This window comes from Ctenopharyngodon idella, chromosome 8 (assembly GCF_019924925.1).
Source record: "Ctenopharyngodon idella isolate HZGC_01 chromosome 8, HZGC01, whole genome shotgun sequence".
Classification (NCBI taxonomy): Eukaryota; Metazoa; Chordata; class Actinopteri; order Cypriniformes; family Xenocyprididae; genus Ctenopharyngodon; species Ctenopharyngodon idella.
This window is the reverse complement of record NC_067227.1, coordinates 3,282,112-3,303,332: the sequence shown is the minus strand read 5'-3', so window position 1 is coordinate 3,303,332 and position 21,221 is coordinate 3,282,112. Positions and strand designations below refer to the sequence as shown.

At 36.0% G+C, this 21,221-nt stretch overlaps 1 protein-coding gene across 1 annotated transcript in view; it reads left to right on the top strand.

The window, feature by feature from the left end:
• The window catches only part of bmp1a (bone morphogenetic protein 1a), a 103,358-nt gene that overhangs the window by 18,144 nt on the left and 63,993 nt on the right, over positions 1 to 21,221 (top strand). The window contains exons 2-3 of the mRNA XM_051902249.1: positions 17,654 to 17,767; positions 18,975 to 19,115. Coding sequence (XP_051758209.1) covers positions 17,654 to 17,767; positions 18,975 to 19,115 — 255 coding nt within the window. The remainder of the gene's footprint in view (positions 1 to 17,653; positions 17,768 to 18,974; positions 19,116 to 21,221) is intronic.

The following is a 21,221-nucleotide window of genomic DNA, read 5'->3' as shown; positions in this document are numbered from 1 at the left end:
TTATCTTTTATCTGCTTGATTTTACACCTAAAGAAGACATTAAGTGAATCCAGATTGTGAGCACAGAGCAGCCTAATAGACGAGGTCTTCATGAATGTGAATAGTGCGTTTACATTTCAGTAGTAGCCATGACAGGTATTATCATGCGCAGTAGGCTTGTAGTCTAACATGCATCTACCTTAAGACCCCTAGGCTAGACTTTCCCACTGTTTACCTCAAAGATGCTGAAGAGCTGAAACCTCTGATATTGTGGGTAGTAACTTTAAGACCTGTCTAGACCTCACATATTATGCCCTCAGGACTTTGAATAGAAACCAGTCTAGGTGAAATGGGTGCCAAACTGGCTTTTGTTAATGAAAGTGCTGTTGTATTTGGAGCCAAGGTGATTGTCAAGAGGGGCCAGGCAATGAAAAACGTATGAGAGGAAAGTTTACCCAGCTGGACCTGGTGCTGCGGCACAATTAAAAGTATCAAGTCTAAGTGTTCAAACCTAATCCATCTACAGTAAAGCTTCTGTTGTCCTGTTTTAGTTGCTTTTACTCTCTGTCCCAACAACAAATATCTCTCCATGGGTGGTGAAGAGTGTGATTGACAGTCATAATTGCGAAGATTACAGCAGACAGACACTGAATTATGTGCAGGAGACGATGATTAAAAGGCCTTTCACATATTGAGGTCTTCCTAAATGGAAAATTAAGCTTCCTGAGTGTCAGTTTTAGACTGATAAATCTGCCATTTTGACTTCACTGGCATCAGGTAATAACTATCTTGGCTTGGAGTAACAAAGAAGTGTTACCACTCCTTGGTTCAATTTCAAAATCTACTGATAGCTTTGTCAGTGGATAAACGCCTTTGTAGAATTCGAGTAAATATTTTGTAAAATAAATGTCCTTTTCAAATGCTTTCAGAGATTTTGGGTAAATCTAATTTGCTGTTATTAATTGTGTGTATTACCTATGATGATCTGTAGAGATAGTTAAATCTATATCCTCATTCAGCCAAAGGAAGTGCTGATGGTTTTAGTTTAAATTTCAGTGATTGTCTTCGTTTGGCGACTGCATGTTTTTTAAAACCCAGATTACCAAGGGGCCATCAAGGCCCCAATAAACTTCAAGCAATTTCAAAGAAGGAACTGGTGTGACGTTTTTTCCAAAAAATCAGGCCAAAACTGAAGCTCAAAACAGTCTAGACTTTTTTTTTTTTTTTTTTTTAGAAATAAATCAATTCTTTTATTCAGCAAGGATGCCTAAAATGTATCAAAAGTCAGTAAAAAATAAAGTCAGACATATATAATTTTTCAACATAGAAATTAATCATAAATGTTTCTTCAGCAGCAAATCAGCATATTAGAATGATTTCTGAAGGATCATAATGAGTAATGATGCTGAAAATTCAGCTTTAAGTTTTAAAATATATTAAAATAGAAAACAATTACAGTAAATTTTAATAGGAAATCACAATATCACTGGCTTACTCTATTTTGATCTAATAAATGCAGCCAAATCTTTGTTTCAAATCAGTGATTTGGATCTCCTATCAAACGGCTAAACTGCTGAAATCACGTGACTTTGGCGCTCCGAACCACTGATTCGATTCGTAAAGCTCCGAAGCAGTGTTTTGAAATCGGCCATCACTAGATATTGTTGAAAAGTCTTTATTTTGTTTTTTTTCCACACAAAAAGTATTCTCGTCGCTTTATAATATTAAGGTAGAACCAATGTACTCGCATGAACTGTTTTAAATACGTTTTTAGTACCTTTATGGATCTTGAGAGGTTCGGTGGCTTTGCTCTCAATAGAGGCCTCACTGAGCCATCGGATTTAGTCAAAAATATCTTAATTTGTGTTCCGAAGATGAATGAAGGTCTTACGGGTGTAGAGCGACATGAGGGCGAGTAATTAATGACAGAATTTTCATTTTTGGGTGAACTAACCCTTTAAATAAACTTTGCTTTTGTGTGATGTGTCATCCATGCCAATAGGTGTCAGTATAGTCCAAGATGATTTTTATATCAGCCAACACAACATAAACAAAAAATGACTAAGAGCATATTTAAAGGCCAAAAAGAACATGAATCTCACATATCCCTGTAAGCCCAAATAAGTTGGCAAAACTAAAAAAAAAATGGGGTAATCAGTTATATACATTTTTTTAAGTTAAGAAATTCAAAGTTTAAGTAAGCAGAACTGGCAGATTTCAATTTTGTACTCATACATTGTAATTGCTCTTAACTTGAAAATTTTAAGTAAGTTAATTCATAAATTAAAACAAAATTATCATGTAGTCCTAACTTATATGTTATGATACATGTATCTCCCGATTCGATACTATCACGATACTTTGGTGTCGATACGATATTTATTGCGATTTTTAAGAATAGTTTTTTTTTTTTTTTTAACACTAGACCTTGGAAAAAAAGTTGAATCATACACTTGTACAGACTGTAAATGATGTATAAGATGAGTCATATTTACACTTGACAATTTCTGAGTTCTATTTCAGAAGCATCATATACATTACAGTATGAAAATTCTCTTGAATAAATTATTCAATGGCACACATTTTTAACAGTCATTTGTTGCCACCTAGTGGCAAAACAATGTAAACGATACAGTTTCTGGAATAAAAAAAATAGATTTTAAAATCGTAAACAAAGGAAGCAAAGTGGGAGAGAGAGAGAGAGAGAGGGGGGACGGGATTGGGAAAGGACCGCGAGTCGGGACTCGAACCCGGGTCGCCGGTTATGTCAGTGTGCTGCCCACGAGGCTATCAGCGCCAACATCTTAAGTTATATTTTTAGTAGTGGAAATTTAGATAGCTATAACTAGCTAATTCAGCAAGGCTAATTGGTAACAATGCTTTGATAACAGTAGCATAGCATAGCAATTGCTGAAAGTGTATGGCATTATAGGACACTTATGAAATACCTGTTCTCAAACTAAGCCCATACTCCACTCGTCACCATGATGGTAACCCCCCCAAAAAACCCACATAACAGAAACTCTTAAAAAATTGGGATAGCAAAGCATTAAACACTACTAAATCCCCCACTTCACATTAATCTTGCACACACACACGCAAAAAAATTATATAACACTTAATTTTAGCATTTATTCTCCCTTTCAAGTGTCATGGCAAAGCATGCTGGGAAATAGAAATCCCAGCCCAGTTTCAGGTGAATTAGGTAATAGGTAAATTCAGGTAAATAATTAGTTTGTCTAAATTAAAAGAAACAAGTTCATAAAACTCAAAACAATGAACAATTCAGATTACTTAAAATGTGTCAGTTTTGTGAACTCAAAAGAAAAAGAAAGTTCTAAATACTCATAAAAGTTAATTTGATTGAACTAAATTGTTTCATTTGAGTTTGCCCTACTCAAACCAATTAATTATTTTGAGCGTTAGGGTTTACAGTCGCAACGATAAATTTTTCCTCATTGTCTTTTTTAGGTTGACACCTTAAATCAGGATCATGCAGTGGCTTCTGAGGTTCTGCTGCAGCTGTTGAGTGTCTCTGTAATGAATGTGTCTGGATAAAGACCAACGGCAAACCCCAATCTGCCACCGCACTCCTTTATTCCACTTCATCAAATACGCCACATCTTTTCTCAGTGTCATTTATAGACCCTCTTTTGGAACATTCACTGAAGTTCATTAGTTCATGGCCATTGTGTTCCAGATTTGTAATGCAAAGCCTTTTAGGCCTCGTGCGATGAGATTCTGTGACTGTTTAGACCTTGCTCTCCGATAAGCTCTTTTTCATTTTGGTTTATAGAAAGCATGAGGATTGTGATTTCGTTGGTGAGGAATTTGAGCTAGAGAGACAGAGATGATTAAAACGGGAATCCCTCAAGGACACACGGGTAAACTGCGTCGAAATGAAATGAAACCAGGGAGGTTGGGCTGCACTTGTTTTCGCTAGTCTTGGCATCTGATGGGGCACAATTACACGCTAGATTAAGGGGCTTGTAGAGATATGGAGGATTGCATCCCTCCCTCGGGAAGGTTGAATTCAGGATCTCTAGCGGACTGGAGGAGGCCGATCTGTTTGTCTGTTTGTGCCATGTGTCGCTGGCATTGGTGGTGTTGGTGCCTTTGGAGTCCAGGTTTGTGAGATCAAACAGAGGGTGGTGGCCTAGCAACTGTTTGTTTGGGTTTTCAGTGGTGGCAGTGAAGGGGGATTTTTCTCGTACGATTGTTTTGGGTTCCTTTATACAACCTAATGCACTTCAATACTCTTATTATAAGAGTGATATATATTCTCCATATGTATCATATAATATGTCATATGTATTTACACAAGTAATGTGTAAGTATGTTTGGTGTCAGTACGTTTTTTATTTTTTTTTAAACTTTTATATGGTAATTATGCATTAAATTGTTCAAAAGTGACAGTGAAGACATTTATAATGTTACAAAAAATTCTGTTTTAAATAAATGTTGTTCTTTTAAACTTTCCATTCATCAAAGAATCCAAAAATCACAGTTTCCACAAAAATATTAAGCAGCACAACGTTTTTAACATTGATATTAATATGTATATTTTTTTCTTAAGCACTAAATCTAGAATGATTTCTGAAGGATCATGTGACACTGAAGACTGGAGTAATGATGCTGAAAATTCAGCTTTGATCACAGGAATAACTTAAATCTTAACATATTAAAACAGAAAACAGTTTAAAAAAAATTGTAATAATATTTTACAATATTACTTTGCTATTACTTTTCTAAATAATTAGACAATTTTAAGGAAACAAAAAAAAGGAATTGAATTGAATACACATAGCACATTGCTGTCTCACAAGTTTTGAAAACATAATTTTATTTTGGACAAATAGGGAAAAGAAAGTTTACTTGTTTTCCAGATATATTGCAAGAACTTATTTTAACAAAGTAATTCTGCTTATTTGTGCCATCACAAGCTGATTCTGATGCAACCATCTAAAGTTGTAATATATAAAATTGTTAAAAAAATGAACATATATGATGTTAGTAAATAATATAATTTTATTTTAGACAAACAGGGAATGTATGAATATATAAAGTTCTTAAAAAAATTACATATATGATGTTAGTAAATAATCTTTTGATGCAAGGGTTGTTAATAATGTGCTCATCTTGTAAATATGATTGTTTCAATATGATAAATTATGTATTCATAAATGATTCATGTGTAAATTATTACTGAGGCAGCACATAGATGTTATGTGGTACCTGTTACTTTTCTCAGCGCTGATCAGGATGGACCAAACTCAGTCATTAGCTGTGTCTCATTTCATTTCATTTCGAAGGCTGCATCCTCCAGAGGACGCATCCTGTGAAGGATGCAGTATATGGAGTGTCCTTAACCAGAATTAAACAAGACGTCCTTTGTAGGACACACGGGCAGGAAAGGAAACAGGAAGTATTACGTTGCTATGCCAACACGTTCACGGCAGTGTCATTGCGCTCTCACAACAGTCGAATGAATGAAAATTATTTATAAATTTGGAAAGTAATTAGAAAAGAAAATGTATTTACTTGTTTTATTTTGGTTAATGTTTGAGGAGCTGCAGTGTATGTAGCCTACAACAGATATCTGTTACAGACACAAAGGAGGATATTAAGAAGAACGAAGTTTAAAACAAAAACAAGCTTGAAACTACTTCCATTTAAACACCACATTTTCGCTTGTACATGTACATCTGCCGACGCTGCCATTTTCGTTTTTTCAAATAAATGACGGTTAACAGCGACGTAAAGAATTGTGGGCTATCTGCAGCAGCGAAGGATACACCTCATGCATCCTCCGAATTCCTGTGAAAGAAGGATGCATTCGAAGGTCGTATTCGGAGAGTCCTACTTACTTTTCTGAAATGATACAGCCTCAATGACGTATGCAACCTTCAAATGCGACCTCCGGAGGATGCAGCCTCTGAAATGAGACACAGCTATTGTTTGTGATTTGCCAGATAAGGATTTATTCATCATTTTACGCAGTAAAGAGTGGAAGACATCTGCCTGCGTATTTGGTCTCTGGAGCGTCTCCATGCACTGACATCTGGTAGCTGGCTCTGATTAGAACACGTTTCGAAACCATTTGGAGATCTCACACTCTTTTGCAGTCTGATTTATTAATGCCACGCTATATGGCGTAATCAGTCGCTGTCAGTTCCTTCTCTTTCATCCACACTCTTTTATCCGTGTGTGTGTGTGTGTGTGTGTGTGTGTGTGTGTGTGTGTTTGGGAGGGATGTTAAGGTTAGCGAGAGGATCTTTTGGTCTTGGCATGTTTCTCCAGATCTGTCTTCTGAGCTTGTCTGGTCTTGTCAGGGAGAATTTACACCTTTGTTTTGGTCAGTGTTAGAATGCAACCTCACATAAAGTCATTTGCTAGAATTATTCTCATATAAGGGACCCAGAGAGAGTGAACTGCATTGCAAAAAAAATTCTAGTATTTCAGTAAATATCTAGTCACTCTTTATATTAGGTGTCTTTAACTAATATGTACTTTTAACTAATATGTACTTACATAAAAAATACTGGTTAGGTACAATGTATTTATGTTGTATTGCAAAACACTTGTGCTGTTGAGGCGGGATACGGGTAAGGTTAGGGACAGGTTTGGTGGTATGGGTAGGTTTAAGGATGGGTTAAGGTGAAAGGGATGGGTTAACAGTGTAATTATAGATGTAATTACATGCAGGTATTTTTAAATGGGTCATTTTTTTTGTCCAAAGGCCTTAATAATAATAATAATAATAATAATAATAAAAAAAAACAAATATATGACATCTAAAGTATGTAAGGTAGTACGACTAGATCTCTTCTTCTGAATCCAAAAGGTTTTAATTATATTTTGCTACATATAAAGATATTTTGAAGTGTCAAAAAGTCATTTGGTTTAACTGTCCAAAGGCCAATACAGCCAATTAATTTGTGATTAAAATATCTTAAAATGTAATAAATGTTTATATTTTTTAGTCTGGCGAAGTTGTTGCTTTGTTATGAGAAAGAATGTCCGGAAAAATTATGTCATTTCATTGATGTCATTCGGAGTAACCAATATAAAGGGACTATTTTGGATCAAGTCATGCGGTCAGTATCATGTGACAGGATGTGACATCATTCAGACACCTGCAAAGGACCACATGGTCGTGAAGCAAAGTAATTAACTCTCTTTTAACTATTTGAAAAATTCATGTTTTCACTTGCTCCTATGCATGTCCTGAAACATCAGGTCATTCGGTACAACCGCTATAAAACATGGAAAATGTTGTAATATTTCAAAAACTTGTACTAAATATAAAATGTTTGATTGTCCTTTTGCTAGCTAGCTAGAAATCAGCCTATTAGCATTGTTTGAAAATATCAAAAAGTGTCATTTGGTGAAACCGAAATTTTGGTTAAACCTTTTTTGGTGACAAATTTTGTCCATCTTGTAAAAAATGACAAAAGCAGTGTTAATTGATTTATAAAAAAAAAAACCAAAAAAAAAAACACAATCTCTTTGTTAACACTTAATAAAACTTCAAAATTAATTATATCTCCATTATGTTTTTTTACACTTTTAAAAACCTTATTCGTCAATGACCCAAATATAAGTACAGTGTAACAAACATGTATATACAATAAATGCATTGTATCAGAAGATTAATTTAAATGTTATTACATAGTAATTAAGGACACGTAATACATTGGACCAAATATCTAATATTATCTTAAAAGCAAAATTATTTACATGAGAAGCAAAATTGCATAAAATATTGAGACCTGTTTTCAGAGAATATATCTTAAGTTTAGTCTATTTTTATTTTAAATTTATTATTTCCTGCCTTATTAACAAATTATTTTTAAGCATACGTCTAACATTATTTATCTGAATTTTATTGAAATTTTATTCATATTTCAAGTATATTGAATTTAGAAAAAAAAAAAACAGGTTGTACTGTATGTACACTGTGTTCCAAATTATTATGCAAGTGACAGTTCAGTAGGATTTCAGTACAATAAACATTCAGATTTTAGTTTTTCTAAGAAAGTGTTTGTTGGTTTATTTATCCATGTCTTTTTTAGATAACTGGTATCAATCTCAGACAAGGTTCTCAGGTCTATGGAAACCCTACTTAGAGGTTGTTCCACATTATTAAGCAAGTCACAGTTCTCATGCAATATGGGGAGGCAGAAAGATCTTTCTGAAGATGAAAAGCATGAAATGGTCCAATGTTGTGCAAAAGGCATGAAAACAACTAATATTGTGTGAAAACTGAATGCAGATTATCGAATTATCATAAGATTTGTGAGTGATTTAGAGCACAGCAGAACTCGGTCAGATAAAGGCTTATTAATGAAAGTTCCTGTCAAAAAAATTAATTGTATTAAAAGGGCAGCTATAAAAAAGCCAGTGTTGAACAGCAAACAGGTATTTGAAGCTGCTGGAGTCTCTGGAGTCTCAAGAAGCTCTCCATGCAGGCTGGCAGTTGTCCGTAAAGATGCATTTTAGCCACCACTAACCAAACCTCACAAAGTGAAACATTTACAGTGGGTTTAGAAATACATGAAGACTCATTTTTAAATAGTTTTATTCACTGACTAATGCCGTACTACAATGGATGGTCTAAATGGATGGATTTCTGGATGGTTGGTGAATGGCCACCACGTTCCAACAAGACTGTGACGTCAGCAGGGAGCTGGCGGGTGATGGTTTGGGCTGGAATATTGGGAAGTGAGATGGAAGGTCCCTTTAGGGTCTCTGAGGGTATTAAAATGACTTTTGCAAGATATGTGGAGTTCATAACTAGCCATTTTCAGCTATGGTATAAAAAGAAGGATAGTGCCTTCTGAAATACAATGCACTATGCACTATCCCATGCTGCAAAAAAAAAAAAAAAAACACCACAGCAATAAAACTGCTTGAAAATGTATTTCTACACCCACTGTAAATGTTTCTCTTTGTGAGGTTTGGTTTGGAGTGGCTGAAATGCATCTTTACGGACAACTGCCAGCCTGCATGGAGAGCTTCTTGAGACTCCAGAGACTCCAGCAGCTTCAAATACCTGTTTGCTGCTCAACACTGGCTTTTTTATAGCTGTCCTTTTAATTCAATTAATTTTTTTGACAGGAACTTTCATTAATAAGCCTTTATCTGACTGAGTTCTGCTTTGCTCTAAATCACTCACAAATCTTATGATAATTCGATAATCTCCATTCAGTTTTCACACAATATTAGTTGTTTTCATGCCTTTTGCACAACATTGGACCATTTCATGCTTTTCATCTTCAGAAAGATCTTTCTTCCTCCCCATATTGCATGAGAACTGTGACTTGCTTAATAATGTGGAACAACCTCTAAGTAGGGTTTCCATTTACCTGAGAACCTTGTCTGAGATTGATACCAGTTATCTAAAAAAGACATGGATAAATAAACCAACAAACACTTTCTTAGAAAAACTAAAATCTGAATGTTTATTGTACTGAAATCTTACTGATATGTAACTTGCATAATAATTTGGAGCACAATGTATGCTGCGTGGAACTAGTGAGGACATCGCAATGAGAAGATTTGTTTCCTATCTGGTTCGCTTTGCCTGTTTGGTCTGTTAATGGAACCAAATGTCATGAAAACCATCCAGTTTAAATCATCAAATTAAAAAACAGTCCAGTTAATGCAATACAATTTATGATAAAATCAGACTGTTCTTCTCGCAGCTGTTTTCTTTGGATTTGCATCACTGTGGATTCTCTTTGCCTCTCATGGCCTGTGGTTGTCTGTGTGGATGTGGAGTTTGAGAAGTAAAACCCTGTCATTTCAGCTCTTGTCAACTGTTTTTAGCTCTGTTTTTAGACAAGAGTTCAGTGAAGTATGTCTGCAGACCTAGAGAGCTCAGCAGTGATGAGCAGAATGAAATCACATTAGAAATGTTTCTAACCGGTACCAGTATATATTAACAAAATGCTTTTTCGATGTTTATGTCATGCTTTATTAAATGTTTCAAAAGAGTATTTACATTGACAGTGATTTGTACACAATGAACGGATGTCATTTATTTCCTGTGGAAGTTAGTAAATTGAGGCGTCATGAGTGTCAGAGACTGTTGGTGATTGGTGATGCGACAAAGCTGAGCACATAAGAACTTTTATGCAGATATGCTGTGATGGGGAGTGCAGACAGCAGTGTGATTCTTCAGCTTGATTCAGATTGAGTACTCTGTCCTTAAAGGGACAGTTCACCCAAAAATTCTCTCATCATTTACTCACTCTCAAGTTCTTCCAAACCTGTATGAGTTTCTTTTTTCTCCACATATATTACTGGTCAAAAGTTTGGGGTCGATTTTTTTAATTTATTTTTTTTAAACGTTTTTGAAAGAAGTCTCTTCTGCTTACCAGGGCTGCATTTATTTGATCAAAACCACATTTATTATTACAATTTAAGATAGCTGTTTCTATGTGAATATATTGTAAAATGTCATTTATTCCTGTGATCAAATCTGAATTTTCAGCATCATTACTCCAGTCTTCAGTGTCACATGATCCTTCAGAAATCATTCTAATATGATGATTTGCTGCTCAGGAAACATTTCTGATTATTATCAGTGTTGTTGTGCTGCTTCATATTTTTGTGGAAGATATGATACTTTTATTTTTAGGATTCTTTGATGAATAGAAAGTTCGAAAGAACAATAGGAATCATTTTGTAAGATTATGAAAATCTTTACTATCACTTTTTTATGAATTTAATGCATCCTTGCTGAATAAAAGTATTCATTTCCTTAAAAAAAAATCCCCAAACTTTTGAAGAGTTATGTATCAAACTTCAGATATTTTCTAATTGACCTTTATTTAGTTGATTTGCACAACATTCCCACTGTAAGTGTGGACAGACAAAGTACTTGTCTTTGGAAACCGGGTTAGAAATAAGGTATTAGTAGATCATAGCTTGGCAGGCTAGAGTTTCAGAGTTGTTTATACTTTCATACAGTGTTACATGTGTGACACCAATAAATAAAGTATAAAGTATCAAAATACCCTGATACAACACAGTGGCAGACAGCAGGCTGTTTGGTGAAAGAATAATTGGCTTCATTGTGCAGTGCAGGAAGCTCCAGGTCTCTGCCCTACTGCCCTCCTGCCTCAGGCCGGGTTATGAGGTGGCTGGAGTCTGTTTGATCTGTCTCTCTCTCACACACGCACACTTTATTTGCCCTACCTCTTTACTCACTGCCTCCTGGAATAGACGGTAAACCTTGCAAGCATGCTAATGTTCATAGGCTTTTAAAAAAAACAGCCTCAGGTCTCTCTCTCTCTCTCTCTCTCTCTCTCTCTCTCTCTCTCTCTCTCACACTTACACACACACACACACTGTCACAGCCACTTTTCATATAGAAGCAAATAGCCTGTGTTACGAGTCTCGTAAAGTCTTTCTCTTCAGTAATTTCTTTTTTCAACCCCCATTAAGTAAAAGAATGTGTGCTACTTTCCAGGTGTTGGCTAACTATACACTGTGCAGCGTTTTCTTGCCCAAACAAGATACAGTGAGTGCAGTATTTGGCTATCCATTACTGTGTTTATGACTAAGATACAAGTTGTTTTCGACATCATACCATTGTAATACCTTGGGTGTTTAGACACTTACCATGGTAATACCATGTTTTTTGGATGAAGTACCTTGGATACTTCGCATACTGTTGCTACCTAAAAAACGATAACTTCTGAAAGTTTCTTATTGTATTTGGAGGATATGGGATTATTATTCATTATGTGTTTACATTAGTAACTAGTTTTGGCAGAAACCATGGTTCCATGGTAAGCTTTTATAAAGGTTGCTTGGAGACATATTTTGTGCATAATGTGCATATGTACACTTGCACTACTGTTCAAAAGTTCGGGGTTGGTAAGATTTTTTAATGTTTTTGAAAGATGTCTCCTCTACTCATCAAGGCTGCTTTTATTTAATCAAAAATACAGTAAAAACAGTAATATTGTGAAATATTATTACAATGTACTGTACAATAACTGCTTTCTATTTGTTTCTAATTTATTCATGTGATCAAAGCTGAATTTTCAGCATCATTACTCCAGTCTTCAGTGTCACATGATCCTTCAGAAATCATTCTAATATGCTGATTTCTTGCTCAAGAAACATTTCTGATTATTATCAATGTTGAAAACAGTTGTGCTGCTTCAAAAATTTTACTGACCCAAACTTTTGAACAGTAGTGTATGTTCATGCATGATGTTTTCATTTTCAATGACATCTTGAGCAGTTCTGGAAAACCATTCAATGTTTCAAAAGGTTTCATGTATTTTTCACAGTGCTTTTAACTGGCAGATATACTGTCACTCTTAGCTTACTCACTGGGGATTTTAAAGCAATGTTCTCTGTAAAACCGCTTTAAAGAATATTTATTCGTGAGCTCGAAAATGCTATACAAATAAATTTGAATCAGTTTATTGAATTAAATTGTTTCTTTTCAGGTACATGTATTATGTATTTAATAACTCAAATAGTTAAAAAGATACAATGTTAACTGAATACAAAGTGAATATTAATATTTAGTTTGTGTGTACATTTGTGTGTGTATGTATATGTATATATATATATATATATATATATATATATATATATATATATATATATATATATATATAAAACATTCATTTATTATGGCTTTAGTACATTGACTATAATATCACACTTCATATTTATAATTTTTATCACGCTATAAAGTGATCTGTATTAGAGCTGCACAATTCTGAATAAATTGAGAATCACATTTTTTTTTTTTTTTTTAAATAGAGATCATGATTCTCCCACCATTCTGAATAGACAATCAATCAATCAGTAAATCAATAAATACTAGAGGTTCGAACAAAATTGCTGCAGACTATTTGAAAAAAATGAAATAATTTGAAGTAAATATTTTAAAAAAATCAGGAGCATATTTGAATTGAATTTCTTGAATGATTCAATGACAAATATATTTTTTAACAGTCACTTGTCGCCACCTAGTGGTGTAACGATGTAATCGAAACAATTGTTATTTGAAGCGTCAAGTTATACTTTTGATTTTGATCACTTCCATAGACATCAGTGTTTATATCCGAAATATAAACTTTTATCCCAGTACTTTTGTGATAATATGAGTTATTGTAAGACAGAAATATAGATAAAGTGTGGTTGAAAAGACTGTTTGTGAAGTTGTTTCATACCTATACATGACAACTGCTCCCTCTGGGTCAGTGGCAGAACAAATGCAGATTTAAACGTATGCTTTGATCGTACTTGTCAAAGGTTTAATAGACACAGGAGAATTGTTGTCATCTAGGAATAAGATTTGAATCGAGATCGCAATCTTTTAACAATTAACCATGCAGCTCTTCTCTGTATACAAAACAATTTACAGTAGACATATCTTATTTCATTATTTTTGGGGGTGGCATTTCAAGGAATTTGTTGGGATTTCAGGAGGATTGTGTCTAGCTTCACTGGGGTGCACTCGAATTCAGAAAAACACTTTCAGACCAACCAAACAAACTGAATTCTGATGACAATCAGACTCTGCAACAAAACCCCTGGTCTGAAAGCATTTTAAAAGTGGACTTCAGGGGAAAAAAAAAATGCCACTAATGTGAAGAATATGTTTCCATTCAATTATAATTCATTTATTCCAACATCGCACACATTTGTGTTAATTAGCTGCCCTTGAATCTGAAGATTTAGTTGAGTCTCTCAATGCTTCCAAAGATGCAATTAGTCCCTGACGAGCTAATTAAACTCTACGAATGCCTCCATTTCCATGTAGGTCACCAGCGTCCTGTTGTGTAGATCATTAGAGACGTACAGTTGTCATCATAGCTCGCTTAACTTCCTAATGCTAATCAGCTTCTCTCTTTTGACGGATGATTTATTTATCATGGCACGAGTGATGACCCCAGCTATAAATGGTATGGTAGATGATCATTAAAAAATAACGAGGTTTCTATCAGCTCACTGGACCCTGCAAGCTTGTAGGGGGTTGTTTTTAAATAACTGTTTGAAGATATGTACATGATAAATTAGATTTCACATATCCGCTACAAACCTTATGAATAAGATCACAAAAATAAATGCACAATTAATGTGCATTTGTAAAAAGACTGTCATTTTTAGATCATGCAAAATTAATTATGTAAAGTACAAATGATTGATTCAGCATTCATTAGTTGTGTTTACTAAGGCAAGCATCAGTATTACAATTGGTTATACTTCAGGTTAGTGATTAGGCTGCCCCTGACTAAAGATTTTTCTAGTCTACTAGTTGTCGTTCATTTAAGCTGTTAGTTGACTAATCGCACGTTTATATTCATTTAATTACTTAAATACTGTATATACTGAGGAGAATACTAAACTAATGAGCCTTTAAAGATACAATATGTAATTTTCACCACTAGAGGTCACTTATTCAAAACAGAGGCGTAGCTTGATGACGCCTTGATTTCGCAGAATCATGGGAGGTGTTGTCTTAACGTCTATAGCTGGTGGAAAAGAATCTGACAGGGCTCGGGCAGAAATCATATTCATGGATGTATAAAAGATTTATTAACATTACTGTAGTATGAAGCAGGGTGTGGCTGAAAGCCATTGGAGCAGAACACGGCCGCTGAAGCGATTGCTAATGAGAGACAAGCGCGACACGTCTTGAAAGCAGTGTAACTTTTATTATGCTGCAGACAAGCTCTTCTGATTCTTCCGGTCAAGCGTATGTGGGGTAAAGCAGTGCTGTTTATCATATTAGATACATTTGTGTGTTGAAAGTTGATATAATGCTACTCTGTGCGTTCACTTGGCGGCTGCTATGAGACACTTGCTGCACACTGCAGTAAGCTAGATCGATATTAATCATGGTAAAACATGGTACTCGCGGTAAATCAAGAAAACAACATTTAAACAAAAAGACTTACTGTGTTGAGCTATATAACAGTGATTAGTTTTCTGTCAATGAATGTATCCAAACAGTTGCTCACCTGTGTAATAAAACATATAATATGTTAAAGCGTCTTTGGTGTTTCCATGGTTTCTACAAAGTGGAGGGTAACGCGGATATGATGTCATAGATAGGCGACGCACAGACACGGTCCGTGTCCTGATTAAAATTGCTTATTTCTCTGGATTTAAACATTCTTGAAAACATTTGGGAAAACATAATTACACAAGTCAACAAAATAAATAACACTGTTCTAGTGGTTTTTTGGATATTTTAATCCAAAAATCTTACATATTGTGCCTTTAATATACAGGCGTAATATATTGCCTATTCTGCGCTCAAGTGCACGCATAAAGCTTGCCGCAAAGCACCTGCAAAAGTAATGATTATGACCGTGTCGGGAAAAAATATCTAGTGTTACTAGTGTTTTCTGAGTCAGTGTCAGCTGCTAAAATGAAGTTGACGATGCTGAGTCACATCTCAGTACAGTGAATGCGCCTTTAGAGAGAAATACAACTTTCATACGGATTACATAAGCAAAGAATATTTATTTTCGATTTGAAATGGAAGTAGACATTCCAAGTTTTCTATAGATATAGTTCTCATGTCTGTGAGGCAAGTAGCCTGTACGCTGAGTTTCGGTTCATTTTTATGACTTGCTCCAGTTCAGGGAGACCAAGACAGCAGAAAGCACATCCTGTGTGTTTTCTGTATTTTACAAAGGCAACGTTTTGATGTTAATGTAAGTTTACGCAAATAAAATTAGATCCAGTTTCGAATTAGGTATTACTCTTTTCTGTATGACCAAACGATCATGAGGCACAGAGTATCGATCTGTCCCTCATGGAATGTGTGACTTTGTCACAAGGATTTTTTTTCTGCGCCTAACCGACTAAATCACCCAAACACAACTTAAACCACTCCAATGGGGAGAAAACACTGTCCAGGCAGCAGGATTCAGGGTCTGCACAACAGAACCCACCCAATTGCTAATCAAAACTAGCCCAGTCACTGGGGGGTGGGGGATTAGTTGTTGTTAGTTGTGGTCGCTTCAACCCGTGGACTAGAAAAACAACCCGCGGCAACAGTGTAAAAGTAGCCCAATTCCGCGGGAAAACGGCAGACTTGGCAACAGTGGCAAGACTGGAGTTTGACACGACACACGGGCAAGGCATCCATACACAAGGAACATTGACAACGATTTGGCAGAGGACAGAGAATAAAAGGAGTATAAATAGGAAAGGAAATGAGAAGGGTAACGAGAGAGAGCAGGTGGGGCAAATGAACCAATGACCAGGTAACAAGTGGACGGGGCCAAAACTAAAGACTGACAGAAGAGCACATGGCACACAGAAACAAACAAAAAGCCAAACATGACAGAAGCCATGTGCTCTCACAAACACAAGACAAGACCGACAGAAGAGCACATGGCAAAAAAACATGACAGAAGCCATGTGCTCACACAAAACTGCACACACACAGGACAGAAGAGAACATAGCAGACAAACACCCTCATCCTCAGAGCGCACGGCCCAGAGAACAACTCCAAAGCCGTACGCAAACACATGAGTGTCAGGATCCTGTCACCAAACCAAGAACAAGACCAATCTAGATAACAATTATTGATTTGATTTGAAACCATTTTATGCCATATTGGTGACATAGATACCATAAACTTTCTATATAATCATTACTTGAAAAAATGAATCATCTCTATTAGGGATGCACCGATACCGTTTTTTTTTTTTTTAAGGACCAAGTACGAGTACCGATACTTTTTTTTTCTGGTACTCACTGATACCGATACCGATGCCTATACATTTATTAATTTCTTTCTCTCTCTCTCTCTTTTTTTTTTTAGTGATGTAGCAGTTTTCCAAGCACACCACAGTGAGACTAATGAATGTAGAACAGCTTCTTTATTATTATTCTAATGAAAAAAGTAATAATTTTTATGTGCTTGTCACAAATTTAAAGAACAAAAATTTCACAGTGTCCAATAACCTTCCAAGGGCATAATTACCAATATATATAATTGTTGTTATATAAAAAGAAATTTACAAAAAAATGAAATAAACTTGTTTTTCAGATACAGTAGGTTTATTTACCATGTATCCATTTATTTAACATCTTTTGTTGTTTTATTAACATTAATGACAAATATAGTCTACGGCCCCTTTAAGACCGAATCCATGGCTACTGACGCATATCCTGTTTTCACCCAAATGTTTACGTCCACTTAAGCCATAACCGACTGTATTTACGTGAGATACTCCACACAATAGACATTTTGACAACTATGTGTGCATTTGACCATTCAGGCGCGAGGAGAACCGATCGCGCGCTGTCTGAGAGAACTGAGATCGCGCGCAAGAAAGAGAGAGAGCGCACGCGAGAGAGAGAGCGCGCTTCTGGTCTGTCTTTCAGCGCGATTCCGTGATTGAAAGCATGCAGTTCGCAATGTGTGTGTTGTCATCATTAATTTTGAAGTATTTCCACACCTCTGAGGCTGACATTGTTTCTGCTGTCAGTTACGTCACGTGAGGTATCGGTCTTTGGTATCGGGAGTATTTTTACGAGTACGAGTACGAGTACAAGTACACGAGCTTGGTATCGGGCCCGATACCGATACTGGTATCGGTATCGGTAAATCCCTAATCTCTATATAATCATTGCTTTTGAAATTAAAAGTGATCTTTATGTTTGTTTCAGTGGCTTATCTTGGAGACATTGCGCTGGATGAGGAAGATATGCGCATGTTTAAAGTGGACCGCATTGTGAATTTAGCCCAGAGAACGGTCACAATTCTGAATCACACCGATACGGGTAAGTGTGTATGTATGTGTGAGTTTGAGTGTTTGTGTTTGCGTGTATGGGAATGGTTTATATAAACTTTGTGTCAGGCTTAATTGGCACTCAGAGTCTCAGGAAGAGAACTTGAAGTCATATTAAACCAATAGAGAAAAGCCTGTCAAGAAACAGTTCCCACATTCCCAAATACAGCAACAGGTTGCTGTTGGAATCTGACAAAATGACAGCGATTTTTCTCATAATTAGCCTCTAGTTTTATCATGTTTTCACCCCAGAAGGTCGGAAAGAAAAAATGCGAGAGGTGATGAAGAAAATGGGAACAAGGGACAGAATTCAACATCAGATAAGACAAGTCTGTTTAGCTGTATACCAGTACGATATGTGTGTGTGTAGGAGTTAGCATTCAAAATTGAAAAACAGTAGAAATAAGCATGCTATTCTGCAAATGTTTAAACAGATATGAATTAGTGTACTGTTGTGCTCAGTAGACAATTTTAAGTCAATTATTTGCCCCAAAAAATGTTTGGACCCGCACTAAAAATTATGAATGTCATTGATTTAGGTTAGGGGTGCCCAATCCTGTTCCTGGAGATCTGCCTTCCTGCAAAGTTCAGCTCCAACCCTGATCAAACTTCAGGAGCACTTGATAAATACAGACAGGTGTGTTTGATCAGGGTTGGATCTGAACTCTGCAGGAAGGCAGATCTCCAGGAACAGGATTGGACACCCCTGATTTAGGGTATGTTTACACAACAACAATGTACTAAAAACTGAAAAGTTTTTCATTTTGCGTTTTTCGTGTACAGACGACAACGATGTCAAAATGATCCCTGTTCACACGGATCCGCAAAAACAATTAATATCACTGTATTATGCTGCCAGGCCAGTAGATGGCGATGTCAATTTGTAAAGAAACACAGTGTGCCTATGCATGCACATGACGCCACCATTTTCACAAATTCACATTTTTGTAGTTTACATGGAGACGATAACGGTATTGTTTTCAAAAACTCAAATTTTGAATCCCGTTTTCATTAGGCCCCCAAAACACCATTGTCATGTAAATGAACGGCCAAAACGGATAAGAGCTTTTCTGTTTTTAGTTGAAAATGGTGATGTGTAATCTCTCTCTTTCTTTGAAACTTGTGATGATGTGATGAGGATGTTCCAGACTTACGGTTTCATAATCAACCGTCTGTTCATTTGATGTTGGAAATGGTAGGTTCACTTTCCAATGAGACGAGTCCAAACAATACGGCATCCAGTGTGGGATCCCATCGCAGGAAGAGGGCAGCAACGTCCAGACCTGAGAGGGTGTGGCCTGAGGGTGTCATTCCTTATGTCATCAGTGGGAACTTCAGTGGTAAGTCACGTACACACAAACAGCTAGTGGAAAACAACAGTGTATGATTGCATGATAATTGCATTGTAGGTAAAAAGGCTTTGTGGAAGAAATCACACTTTCATGTCTAAAATCGGTCAGTCCAGTCGAGTCAGACCTTATGCACATAATTTACTTTAGATTGAAAATTATTTCCCTGCACAGATTTGGCAACAAATTCAAGATAGTCACACGAATTTGCCACGTTGACCAACATGCAGCTTCTCGGTTTGAAAGGGACTTCTGTGTGAGCTGTGCTTCATACATCACTACACTACTGACAATAGACAATGACCTTTTTTGCCTACAAAAAAATAGCTGAAATTGTGTTAATGGTGACTGCACATTAAAGTCGGCATGAAACAGAAGTTGTGATAGTAATTTCTTCCCTATTGTGATGTACACTGCCCGGCCAAACAAAGTCGCTGTTTGGATTTAAATGCTCAAAAATCTCTGACTGGATCATTATTGCAGTGATCATTATGTTTCTAGTATGTTTTTCTAACCCTAATTAATGAAGTGTGTAGCTTTTCGTTTCTTAAACAACCATGTAGGAAAACACATCATGGCTCAAAGTGTGAACGAATGGTTGGGAGGGAGCATGAAGAATCATCAGTCCAGACCCTAAATTCATTGAAGCGTTTGGGATGTGCTGGAGAAGACTTTACAGAGTGCTCACCTCTTGCATTGTCAATTCAAGATCTTGACCAAAAATTGATGCACCTTTTGATGGAAAAAATGATGAGGTGCATCAATTTTTAGTCAAGATAGAAACATAATAATCACTGCAATAATAGACTCTTAAGCATTTGCCTATTTAAATCCAAACAGCGACTTTTTTTTTTTTTTGGCCGGGCAGTGTACAGTATAATCAAATGTTTGGAAACACTACAATTTTCAGTATTTTTGGAAGAAGTCTCTTCTGCTCATCAAGCCTGCATTTATTTGATCAAAAATACAGTAAAAACAGCAATATTGTGAAATATCATTACAATTCAAAATAATGGTTTTCTATTTTAATATACTTTAAAATATTATTTATTTCTGTGACGCAAATCTGAATTTTCATTAGCTATTACTACAGTTTTCACTGTCACATGATCATTCAGAAATCATTCTAATTTATTATCAATGTTGGAAACAGTTGTGAATTGAATTGATTGGATGGTTGTGGTTTGCTATTGGACAATCTCATGTGAGTGACAGATTGTCCCACCCTCGCTCCAGTAAAAACATCATCAGAGAACAGAGATGTCGCTGCAAGAGGGAGGGGAAGTTATTCTGAGAGTTAGGGCTGTGACGGTGGCAATTTTTTACTACCGCGGTGGGAAATCACCAAGAACTGCCAGTGTTGCGGTGGTGGGGTCCGGGGGAGGGGGGTTGGTTGTGTGTGTGTGTATATATATATATATATATATAATCAGAGGTTGTGTTAGACTTTCACACTTTTGGCGGACAGTAAAAAATCCGTCTGCTCATTCCTAGTGTCTTCATTGTTCCTGAAATCAGTAATCTGAAGAGTTTCAGAAGAGCAAATGCAAAATGCAATCACATTTTACTTCTTCCACATTATTTTGGTGATTTGGTGATTTTTTTTTTTTTTTTTCCTCTCACAAAACGAAACACCTAGAACAGTTGAAGGGAGTTGAAATACATATAAAGGCAAATTATCAATAGACAGTTAAAGGGTTAGTTCACCCAAAAATGAAAATTCTGTCATTAATTACTCGCCCTCATGTCGTTCCACACCCGTAAGACCTTCGTTCATCTTCAGAACACAAATTAAGATATTGTGTTCTGATATTATGTTTCATCAAATATATATATTTGATGAAATCCGATGGCTCAGTGAGGCCTCTATTGCCAGCAAAATAATTAACACTTTGAATGCCCAGAAAGCTACTAAAGACATATTTAAAATAGTTCATGTGACTACAGTGGTTCAACCTTAATATTATAAAGCGACGAGAATATTTTTTGTGTGGCAAAAAAACAAAATAAGGACTTTTCAACAATATCTAGTGATGGCCGATTTCAAAACAATGCTTCGAATCTTTTGTTTCGAATCAGTGGTTCGGAGCGCCAAAG